The 12150-nt window shown below is 45.0% G+C and overlaps 1 protein-coding gene and 1 pseudogene across 2 annotated transcripts; one reads left to right on the top strand and one right to left on the bottom strand.

Annotated features, from left to right (window-relative positions):
• Nucleotides 1-3262: 3262 nt before the first annotated feature.
• Nucleotides 3263-9718, bottom strand: LOC116371090 (tripartite motif-containing protein 16-like). 2 transcript variants are annotated; one of them, XM_031819992.1, is made up of 6 exons: nt 8950-9718; nt 8431-8526; nt 6362-6595; nt 4857-4947; nt 4672-4731; nt 3263-4440 (listed from the first exon to the last, which is right to left on the bottom strand). In XM_031819992.1, the coding sequence occupies exons 1-6, from the start codon at nt 9544-9546 to the stop codon at nt 3926-3928; spliced, it is 1593 nt and encodes a 530-aa protein (XP_031675852.1). In that variant the 5' UTR covers nt 9547-9718; the 3' UTR covers nt 3263-3925. The 2 variants fall into 2 exon arrangements, with proteins under 2 accessions (XP_031675852.1, XP_031675851.1); XM_031819991.1 differs by having other exon boundaries at nt 3267-4440; nt 4857-5016; nt 8950-9708.
• A 589-nt stretch (nt 9719-10307) lies between these two features.
• On the top strand, nt 10308-11719 carry LOC116371091 (E3 ubiquitin-protein ligase TRIM47-like; annotated as a pseudogene).
• The last annotated feature ends 431 nt before the right edge of the window (nt 11720-12150 follow it).

The following is a 12150-nucleotide window of genomic DNA, read 5'->3' as shown; positions in this document are numbered from 1 at the left end:
CAGGCTGCCCTGGTGGGTCTGATACAGGAGTGTCTGGGCTTCTCTACCTGACCGTCTCATTACAACAGGCTGCCCTGGTGGGTCTGATACAGGAGTGTCTGGGCTTCTCTACCTGACCGTCTCATTACAACAGGCTGCCCTGGTGGGTCTGATACAGGAGTGTCTGGGCTTCTCTACCTGACCGTCTCATTACAACAGGCTGCCCTGGTGGGTCTGATACAGGAGTGTCTGGGCTTCTCTACCTGACCGTCTCATTACAACAGGCTGCCCTGGTGGGTCTGATACAGGAGTGTCTGGGCTTCTCTACCTGACCGTCTCATTACAACAGGCTGCCCTGGTGGGTCTGATACAGGAGTGTCTGGGCTTCTCTACCTGACCGTCTCATTACAACAGGCTGCCCTGGTGGGTCTGACACAGGAGTGTCTGGGCTTCTCTACCTGACCGTCTCATTACAACAGGCTGCCCTGGTGGGTCTGACACAGGAGTGTCTGGGCTTCTCTACCTGACCGTCTCATTACAACAGGCTGCCCTGGTGGGTCTGATACAGGAGTGTCTGGGCTTCTCTACCTGACCGTCTCATTACAACAGGCTGCCCTGGTGGGTCTGACAGAGGAGTGTCTGGGCTTCTCTACCTGACCGTCTCATTACAACAGGCTGCCCTGGTGGGTCTGATACAGGAGTGTCTGGGCTTCTCTACCTGAGAGTAGAGTTGACATGCTGTGATAATCTGAAAATACAATCCAGAGAGCCAACAGTATCAGATGGTCTATAACAACAAGATACAACCATATTTAAACAGTATCAGATGGTCTATAACAACAAGATACAACCATATTTAAACAGTATCAGATGGTCTATAACAACAAGATACAACCATATTTAAACAGTATCAGATGGTCTATAACAACAAGATACAACCATATTTAAACAGGAGCCAAGGTTAAGGTTCAAACACAGATATTCAACTTGCTGAGGTTTAGTAGAAGTCAGACCGCTGAGAACTTGTGTTTTACGTAAACAGCAACACCACCACCCTTAGATCGACCATCTGCACCTAAAACATTCTAACCATTTATGCCAATATTTTTGTCTTTAATAGATTTTTGTAGCCAGGTTTCAGAAAGCATCAATACATCAGGGTGGGCAGGTTTTATCCATATATCCACAGAATCATAATTCAGCAGCAGACTTATTACATTCACATGCAGAAACTACAGGCCGCTCTGACTACTTCATTGGACAGAATGTCAGGACCTGGGTCAGATCGCACATTTCCAGACCGTAGAAGCAGCAAGATAATGGCCAGTCTAGATGGATCCAACATGTGGATTTATAGACAGCACTTGAAGGACAATCCATAGTCACCAGAATCTTTAACGCCACAACATTCAGGAGATGTGGAAAGTCCAGGGACACGGTTCAGTACCAAGAAAACAGTCCTGACATGTCAGAGCAAGAGTCCCATTTCTCCCATGTTGTTTGGGAGAAATGTGCATAGATCTCACGTGCATTTATGGAGCAAGCGTGTGGTTTCTCCCAAAACTCAAGGGAGAAACAGTCAGCTATTTCCTCATTCACAGAGCAGGCGTGTAGTTTCTCCTACACCTTTGAACAGCAACATTATCCTTTATTGCCTCATCTTTGATCTGAGAGAAACACAGCATTAAGCAATCTAAGACATGTAGCCAACACAACGCTGAACCCTCATTAAATGAGCTAAAAACAATCCTAAATAATAATACAAACATAGTAACAATCACTAATCAAATAGTCCAACAGCAGATCAGTCAACAAGTCATAAATGTGTGATGTAGGAGAGCAAAGCTACGGGGAGAGAGAGAGTGGAGAGGTCACCTGTACCAGACTGGGAGAGACAGACCAGAGCAGGAGAGGACACCTGTACCAGACTGGGAGAGACAGACCAGAGCAGGAGAGGACACCTGTACCAGACTGGGAGAGACAGACCAGAGCAGGAGAGGACACCTGTACCAGACTGGGAGAGACAGATCAGAGCAGGAGAGGACACCTGTACCAGACTGGGAGAGACAGACCAGAGCAGGAGAGGACACCTGTACCAGACTGGGAGAGACAGACCAGAGCAGGAGAGGACACCTGTACCAGACTGGGAGAGACAGACCAGAGCAGGAGAGGACACCTGTGAAGCATGGAGGAGGAGAAAAGTCCTAAAAGTACAAACAAACCCGCCCACCTGGAGGACAAAGGAAATGCTCAAAGTGTTGGAAAGATTTCGAATAGTATTTGAATCCAGGGTGTTATTCGTTAGAGAACACTGTAGCAAAACATTTAGCAACAGAATTATTTTAGTTCAGTTAGTCCCTTAGTGTTTCAGTTCATATTCTTCGGTTTGGTGCCTCGTGGATATGATTCATGTCTCCGTGGAAACATCAATGTAAATTCACCTTTGATTTTTACTCCTCACTTCCCCTTTCAAGTCCATAGGGTTTTACTGCCCCCTGCTGGAGACTGGAGCACACTGCAGTCCCTTTCAGGTCCATAGGGTTTTACTGCCCCCTGCTGGAGACTGGAGCACACTGCAGTCCCTTTCAGGTCCATAGGGTTTTACTGCCCCCTGCTGGAGACTGGAGCACAATGCAGTCCCTGGCTTTCTTTGTGCAGCTTGATGATGAGGCCCTCATCAATACAGGTACTGTATGTAGAACCATAGTAAAGACCAGTATGGACTATCAATACAGATACTGTATGTAGAACCATAGTAAAGACCAGTATGGACTATCAATACAGGTACTGTATGTAGAACCATAGTAAAGACCAGTATGGACTATCAATACAGATACTGTATGTAGAACCATATTAAAGACCAGTATGGACTATCAATACAGATACTGTATGTAGAACCATATTAAAGACCAGTATGGACCATCAATACAGGTACTGTATGTAGAACCATATTAAAGACCAGTATGGACCATCAATACAGGTACTGTATGTAGAACCATAGTAAAGACCAGTATGGACCATCAATACAGATACTGTATGTAGAACCATCTATATAGTAAAGACCAGTATGGACTATCAGATAGCGAACCATTTGGACCAGAGACAGTAATTCCCCTGAACATCTTCCTCATCTGGTTTCTTGAACAGCCCTTCACTCCTCCCCTCTTCCTCCCCTCCTCCCTTTTCATTCTATTCTATCAGCCACACCACTAGCTCACCTCCACACAATACATTTACAAGTTAAAGACACACCTTGGAATAAATAACAAAGGAAAACTATTACTAGATGAAGTTGAGTGTTTTTTATTATTTCCCATCACCATAAATCATATTTAATCACTGAACAGAAGCAGACCTAACTTCATCTGTTCCTGACTCTGGATAGTGGATTAAAAAGACCATCAATCTCCAATGATATTAAAGTACTATTCTGAACATTACTGATATACTGAGTGGCAAGTCAAGATATCTGCTGGTTTTATTGTTTGGTCAACAGCACCACCTGCTGGACAGGTTTAATGTTGCTGGACTGAGCAGTATGGGAGGATGAAAGATGACACATTTAGGGCCGGTTTCCTGGACATCTACATTGAACATACTGTTTAGTCCAGGACTAGGATTAATCTGTGTCTGGGAAACCAGACCATATAGTTTAGTAGAAAGTAAGTGATACCAGCTTGTAGTGGGCTGACTAGTCCTGAATTGTCCTTTAGTTCCTGGACCATTTTCCATGCAGTTCCAGGTGACAGAGAACACATCAATTAGGACCGAGCCAACAAGCTGATCAATGATACTGAGGAGAATTACATAGAGACAGAGAACCAACTGAGAAAACATATCAATGGTTCTGAATGACAACCAATATACATCAACACCAGACATCATGATTCATGGAAATGTACAAGATTAAAACATTGTATTGAATTTTAATTAATAACAAATCAGTTTACAGTTTAACCAGCTCAGCAGTACCTCCTAGATAGAGACTAAACCCAGGATAGAGGGGCTGAGTGAATGTGGTCTGGACTCTGTGGAGGAGGGTCATTGTGTCAGAGACACTGTAGAAGGACAGAGTACCTGCCCTGTGATCGAGGTACACTCCTACTCTGGAGGACTGAGGGCCTGATACTTTAGTCACAACATTATTGTGTCTGAACCAATAATCACCACTAGAGCACTGTAAACTCCAGGACTTGTTATTGTATCCAAATCCACCATCTGTCCCTGTTCTGCTGATGTCTTTATATGAGACTGCTGTATCAACAACACCAGTCCACTCCACCTCCCAGTAACAGCGTCCAGACAGACCCTCTCTACATAGAACCTGGTACCAGTTGGTGAATCTTTTTGGATGGTCAGGATATGGTTGGACTTGGCGTGTACGTGTCACCTTTCTGGTCCCTTCAGACAGAGAGAGGTCTGTGTGTGCTGTGTTTGGGTCCAGTGTGAGATGACAGGAATCTGGGAGAAGAGCAGAGACCAATGAGGGGAGTCAGAACAATAAGTTAAGTCAGATACTGTATCTACCCTGTCTTTGATTAGAGCCCAGCAGAGATCAAATCAGAGAAATATGAGGAGTCAGATAGATACCCAGTCTTTGATTAGATCTACTATTGCTATATATTTCTAGAGGGATTGTTAGGAGTGTCAGTAAAAAGAGACTGTTAGTTACTTCACAATAAAGAGACTCACATTGTAACAACTGTTCTCTGGTCTTGGGCTCTGGAGGCAGTACAACATCCACTATATTCACTACAGACACACAAACACATTGACAGAGAGAGGGAATGTTATCATCAGACCATATTCCACATGTATATGACTAGTAGGGAACTTTCAATGGTCTAAAGTTGATGTTCTTATTGTTTTCAACACACCTGTAGTGGAGATCTTGGTCCATTCTCCTTTAAGGAAGTCTTCTAGTTTCTCTCTCAGTTCAGACACAGTCTTACTCACATCTCCAAAGTACTGAAGAGGACGGACAACGATGCTGGGTAAGTCTGAAGATATACTGATACTGGAGAGAGACTGATACCTCTGGAGAGAGAGAGAGAGAGAGACTGATAACTCTGGAGAGAGAGAGGGAGAGAGAGAGAGAGAGAGAGAGACAGAGAGACTGATAACTCTGGAGAGAGAGAGGGAGAGAGAGACTGATAACTCTGGAGAGAGAGAGAGAGAGACTGATAACTCTGGAGAGAGAGAGAGAGAGAGACTGATACCTCTGGAGAGAGAGAGAGAGAGAGAGAGAGAGAGAGAGAGAGAGAGACAGAGAGAGAGACAGAGACAGAGAGACTGATAACTCTGGAGAGAGAGAGGGAGAGAGAGACTGATAACTCTGGAGAGAGAGAGACTGATAACTCTGAGAGGGACAGAGAGAGAGAGAGAGACGGACAGAGAGAGAGAGAGAGATGGACAGAGAGAGAGAGAGAGAGAGACGGACAAACAGAGAGAGAGACGGACAGAGAGAGAGAGACGGACAGAGAGAGAGAGAGACGGAGAGAGAGAGAGACGGAGAGAGACGGACAGAGAGAGAGAGACGGACAGAGAGAGAGAGACGGACAGAGAGAGAGAGATGGACAGAGAGAGAGAGACGGACAGAGAGAGAGAGAGAGACGGACAGAGAGAGAGAGAGAGACGGACAGAGAGAGAGAGAAAGAGACGGACAAAGAGAGAGAGAGAGAGAGAGAGAGAGAGAGAGAGACGGACAGAGAGAGACGGACAGAGAGAGAGAGAGAGACGGACAGAGAGACAGACAGAGAGAGAGAGAGAGAGAGAGAGAGAGACGGACGAACAGAGAGAGAGACGGACAGAGAGAGACGGACAGAGAGAGAGAGAGAGAGACGGACAGAGAGACAGACAGAGAGAGAGAGAGAGAGAGAGAGAGAGACGGACAGAGAGAGACGGAGAGAGAGAGAGAGAGACGGACAGAGAGAGAGACGGAGAGAGAGAGAGAGAGAGAGAGAGAGAGACGGACGAACAGAGAGAGAGACGGACAGATAGAGAGGGACGGACAGATAGAGAGGGACGGACGGACAGAGAGAGAGGGACGGACGGACAGAGAGAGAGGGACGGACAGAGAGGGACAGACAGAGAGAGAGGGACGGACGGACAGAGAGAGAGGGACGGACAGAGAGAGGGACGGACAGAGAGAGAGGGACGGACGGACAGAGAGAGAGGGACGGACGGACAGAGAGAGAGGGACGGACAGAGAGAGAGGGACGGACGGACAGAGAGAGATGGACGGACAGAGAGAGAGAGAGTGACAGACAGACAGAGGGAGGGACGGACAGACAGAGAGACAGACAGGGCAACATAATGATTGAGATGAATAGTTTCACATGAAGTTAATTTCATATCACATGTAACAAGACAGTTTAGTTACCTGGAGGAAATGGATGTGATCCTCTGTGTGTGAGAGCTGCTCCAGCTCAGTGCTTCTCTTCCTCAGCTCAGCTATCTCCTGCTTCAGTTGCTCCAGGAGTCCTTCAGCTTGACTCACTTGAGCCTTCTCTTGGGCTCTGATCAGCTCCTTCACCTCAGAGCTCCTTCTCTCAATGGAGCGGATCAGCTCAGTAAAGATCTGATCACTGTCCTCCACTGCTGACTGTGCAGAGCACTGGAGACAGAGACACAGAGAGAGAGACAGAGAGACAGAGAGAGAGACAGAGAGAGAGACAGAGAGAGAGACAGAGAGAGGTTCAGTAGTATTGAGTCAGAACTACAAGGAGGACTGACAGTCACGAGCGGTGCAGCAGCCTCTGCAGCAGCAGCCTCCCCCGGGTCCTAGGGCCCGCCCGGTAAGACGGTTAAGATGCGATGGAACGGTTGACGGAGAGAAAATAAATCACAGAGAAAATATATTGACTGATATATTTAATTATTTAGAGAAGCTTTAGCTTTGGCTTTAATACATTCTGAAAATACTTGAAAACCAAAAGAGAAAAGAATAGTAGCCCTCCTCAGGAATAGCAAAACCCTCACAGACCAACTTCTTCTTCTATGATATAATGGAGGTCCTCAAACCAACGTTAAAGGTGCATGGCGCCACCTACTGTTCTGGAGTGTGTTCAATCACGGTTTACACCACTCTAAATCCTCCTACCTAACTCAGTACTTCTGAGAAAATAAAAGAGTCCTACTAACTTCTAATAGACCCTCCCCCATCCCCCAAATCCCTTCCAAACTCCCCCAACCCCGTCCAACCCCAATGACACTTCAATCTTTCCCTCTCTTCAACATCCTGACAACAATATCACAACACATACAAGTCTTGATATGAACTCAACTAACCGATGACCCCGTGCATTGACTCTGTACCGGTTCCCGCCTGTATATAGTCTGTTTTTAGTCTCACTATTGTTACTGCTGCTCTTTAATTACTTGTTACTTTAAGGTAAAAGGTATAAGGTAAAAACACCTGTTGTATTCAGCATTTCACTGTAAGGTCTACTACACCTGTTGTATTCAGCATTTCACTGTGAGGTAAAAACACCTGTTGTATTCAGCATTTCACTGTGAGGTAAAAACACCTGTTGTATTCAGCATTTCACTGTGAGGTAAAAACACCTGTTGTATTCAGCATTTCACTGTGAGGTAAAAACACCTGTTGTATTCAGCATTTCACTGTGAGGTAAAAACACCTGTTGTATTCAGCGCATGTGACTAACCTACACTCATTAAAAACCCACTACCCCATTCCACTACTTTGACCCTATCTGCTCCTGCACCATGACAACTAACCCTACACTCATTAAAAACCCACTACCCCATTCCACTACTTTGACCCTATCTGCTCCTGCACCACGACAACTAACCTACACTCATTAAAAACCCACTACCCCATTCCACTACTTTGACCCTATCTGCTCCTGCACCATGCCAACGACCTGGGAGGACTGGACACCACCACTCAACACCCCCTGGAACTCTTCTGAAGTCAAATCTCATATGACCAAATACTTCTCTGGTTCTGAACTCTTCTCCACACCTTCTACCTCACTGAACTCTCCCTCATTCATTTCCATTTCACCTCCAGAACTCAGTCTGGGGCACGACTCTGTTTGCACTTGAATTATAACATTTGAAATGTCTCTATTAATTAGAAAATTATTGTTGTTTAATGTTTACTGTTCATTCATGATTGTTTATTATCTACTTCACTTGCTTTGGCATAGTAAAGATATGTTTCCCATGCCAATAAAGACCTTTGAATTGAATTGAGAGAGAAAGAGCTCCATATTAATGTATAGGGGACATGAGTCGTCATGGTTACTCATGGTTATGTGATGAGGCAGCCCAGTCAGTTACATGAACCAGTCTATTCTCTGAAAGAGGTCCAGACAGCCTGTTCCCAACAGTGGGGTCAGTAGGATTGGATAGGGGCCCCTCTCTCTCTCTCTGACTGGAGGAGAGAAGTGAAATGGTGTGTCTCCTCTGGTCAACAATACTCACCTTGAAAGACTCCACAGCCTGTTGGAGCTTCTTCAGCTCCTTCTCTCTCTCCTGGAATCTCTGCTGGACCTTCTGCTGACTCATCCCCAGCTGCCTCTGTGGAGAATCACTCTTCAATGAGCTATCAAGCTTTATTAGTCCAGTAGATCAATAGTATAGTAATGTGACATAGGACCCATAGAGAGGAAGGTCTACAATCCTGACGAAGTCCCTTTACAATATCATATTATGTTGCTATGTGAATGATTATAGTTTTTATGGTAGGCCTACATGTATCAAGGGGTTGAGACTGAACTTTGGACTCATAAAAGGCCATTCAGAATGATAATAGTGTTTGACTTTAGAAAATGGTGATACATTTGTAGCAAACTCAATATACTCAAGGTTTGTGTTCATATTTGTGGATCCATTTCATATTGTACATAATATAATGATCTCATATTCAAACAGATTTAGTTCCTACTGTATCTTTAATTCTTAGTTTATCAGACAGTCACCAACAAGTTGTTCTGGTCTTACCTGTTTCTCAGTCCTCTCTGCTGCAGCTGACACTGTATCATGGCCTTTATGTTCATCCATTGTACACTGATAACAGATACACTGCTGATCGGTACGACAGTAAACCTCCAGCAGTTTGTCATGATGAGAGCAGATCTTCTCCTGTAGTTGTGCCGTGGCTTTGACCAGCTTGTGCTTCTTCAAAGCAAGAGATTCATAGTGAGGTTGGAGGTGAGTCTCACAGTAAGAGGCCAGACACACCAGACAGGACATGAGGGCTTTCTGCTTTCTGGTCCCAGTGCAGACATCACACGCCACATCTCCAGGTCCAGCATAGCACAGAGCAGGAGGGGGAGCAGCCTGGAGTCCTGTCTTCCTCAGTTTCTCCACCAGCTCAGCCAACATGTTATTTTTCCTCAGATTAGGCCTTGGAGTGAAGGTCTCTCTGCACTGAGGACAGCTATAGACCCCTTTCAGAACATCCTGGTCCCAGCAGCCGTCAATACAGATTCTACAGTAACTGTGTCCACAGATAGTAGTGACCGGCTCCTTCAGTAGATCCAGACAGACAGAACAACAGAACTGGTCCTGGTCCAGCAGAACTCCCTGTTGAGCCATTTGGACGGTTGTTCACTCTCACACAGACAGACGACAGACAGACTCAGATCAGTTTTGTTTCCTTAGAAGAGAGTTTGTGGGAAGGGGAGGGACTTCCTGGTTCTGCCAGAGGGCTGGGGTTAGAAGGAGGGAGGGGTTAGAGGAATGGAGGAAGAGAGAGAGGAACTGCATGCAACAGCAAGAGGGAGACAAATAGTTTTGTTCCAAGGTTAGAGCCCTTAACATGGAACAAATGACATAATGAATCTTAAAATGTGAGTTGTTAGAATATATGAAGGGTAACAGTTTCTATGAAGTACGTATGTATCATTATTTTAATGACCTTTATAATGCCTTATAATACACCTATGTGTTGTAATTAATCAATAAGGACTGAGGAGGTGTGGTATATAGTTAATATACAGTACCACAGATAAGGACTGAGGAGGTGTGGTATATAGTTAATATACAGTCCTACAGTCCTCAGTCCTTATTGATTAATTACAACACATAGGTGTATTATAAGGCATTATAAAGGTCATTAAAATAATGATACATACGTACTTCATAGAAACTGTTACCCTTCATATATTCTAACAACTCACATTTTAAGATTCATTATGTCATTTGTTCCATGTTAAGGGCTCTAACCTTGGAACAAAACTATTTGTCTCCCTCTTGCTGTTGCATGCAGTTCCTCTCTCTCTTCCTCCATTCCTCTAACCCCTCCCTCCTTTCTAACCCCACCCCTCTGGCAGAACCAGGAAGTCCCTCCCCTTCCCACAAACTCTCTTCCGAGGAAATGAAACTGATCTGAGTGTCTCTGTCGTCTGTCTGTGTGAGAGTGAACAACTGTTCAAATGGCTCAACAGGGAGTTCTGCTGGACCAGGACCAGTTCTGTTGTTCTGTCTGTCTGGATCTACTGAAGGAGCCGGTCACCATTCCCTGTGGACACAATTACTGTAGAATCTGTATTGAGGGCTGCTGGGATCAGGATGATCTGAAAGGGGTCTATAGATGTCCTCAGTGCAGACATACCTTCACTACAAGGCCTACGCTGATGAAAAATAACATGTTGGCTGAGCTGGTGGAGAAACTGAGGAAGACAGGACTCCAGGCTGCTCCCCCTCCTGCTCTGTGCTATGCTGGACCTGGGGATGTGGTGTGTGATTTCTGCACTGGGACCAGAAAGCAGAAAGCCCTCATGTCCTGTCTGGCGTGTCTGGCCTCTTACTGTGAGACTCACCTCCAATCTCACTATGAATTTCCTGCTTTGAAGAAGCACAAGCTGGTCAAAGCCACCGCACAACTACAGGAGAAGATCTGCTCTCATCATGACAAACTGCTGGAGGTTTACTGTCGTACCGATCAGCAGTGTATCTGTCTGCTGTGTACAATGGATGAACATAAAGGCCATGATACAGTGTCAGCTGCAGCAGAGAGGACTGAGAAACAGGTAAGACCAGAACAACTTGTTGGTGGCTGTCTGATAAACAAAGAATTAAAGATACAGTAGGAACTAAATCTGTTTGAATATGAGATCATTATATTATATACAATATGAAATGGATCCACAAATATGAACACAAACCTTGAGTATATTGAGTTTGCCACAAATGTATCACCATTTTCTAAAGTCAAACACTATTATCATTCTGAATGGCCTTTTATGAGTCCAAAGTTCAGTCTCAACCCTTGATACATGTAGGCCTACCATTAAAACTATAATGATTCACATAGCAACATAATATAATATTGTAAAGGGACTTCGTCAGGATTGTCGACCTTCCTCTCTATGGGTCCTATGTCACATTACTATACTATTGATCTACTGGACTAATAAAGCTTGATAGCTCATTGAAGAGTGATTCTCCACAGAGGCAGCTGGGGATGAGTCAGCAGAAGGTCCAGCAGAGATTCCAGGAGAGAAAGAAGGAGCTGAAGGAGCTCCAACAGGCTGTGGAGTCTTTCAAGGTGAGTATTGTTGACCAGAGGAGACACACCATTTCACTTCTCCCCTCCAGTCAGAGAGAGAGAGAGAGAGAGAGAGAGGGGCCCCTATCCAATCCTACTGACCCCACTGTTGGGAACAGGCTGTCTGGACCTCTTTCAGAGAATAGACTGGTTCATGTAACTGACTGGGCTGCCTCATCACATAACCATGAGTAACCATGACGACTCATGTCCCCTATACATTAACATGGAACTGTCTCTCTCTCTCAATTGAATTAAATTCATAGGGCTTTATTGGCATGGAAATATATGTTTACATTGCCAAAGCAAGTGAAATAGACAATAAACAAAATGAAATAAACAATCAGAAATGTAGATTAAACATTACACTTGGAAGGGATTTGGGGGATGTAACCGACTGGGCTGCCTCATCACATAACCATGAGTAACCATGACGACTCAGTTCAGTGAGGTAGAAGGTGTGGAGAAGAGTTCAGAACCAGAGAAGTATTTGGTCATATGAGATTTGACTTCAGAAGAGTTCCAGGGGGTGTTGAGTGGTGGTGTCCAGTCCTCCCAGGTCGTTGGCATGGTGCAGGAGCAGATAGGGTCAAAGTAGTGAATGGGGTAGTGGGTTTTTAATGCGTGTAGGTTAGTTGTCGTGGTGCAGG

This window comes from Oncorhynchus kisutch, unplaced genomic scaffold, assembly GCF_002021735.2.
Source record: "Oncorhynchus kisutch isolate 150728-3 unplaced genomic scaffold, Okis_V2 scaffold2937, whole genome shotgun sequence".
In the NCBI taxonomy this organism is placed as follows: Eukaryota; Metazoa; Chordata; class Actinopteri; order Salmoniformes; family Salmonidae; genus Oncorhynchus; species Oncorhynchus kisutch.
The sequence above is the reverse complement of the archived record's forward strand: the minus strand, read 5'-3'. Positions and strand labels throughout refer to the sequence as shown.

Bases quoted from the DNA above. Each gene is read 5' to 3' on its own strand.
- LOC116371090 (XM_031819991.1), bottom strand. From the start codon at position 9,546: ATGGCTCAACAGGGAGTTCTGCTGGACCAGGACCAGTTCTGTTGTTCT. The intron at 6,596-8,430 runs GTGAGTATTGTT...CTCTGTCTCCAG, and splicing joins AGGCTGTGGAGTCTTTCAAG to TGCTCTGCACAGTCAGCAGT. The intron at 4,732-4,856 runs GTGTGTTGAAAA...GTGTGTCTGTAG, and splicing joins GACCAAGATCTCCACTACAG to TGAATATAGTGGATGTTGTA.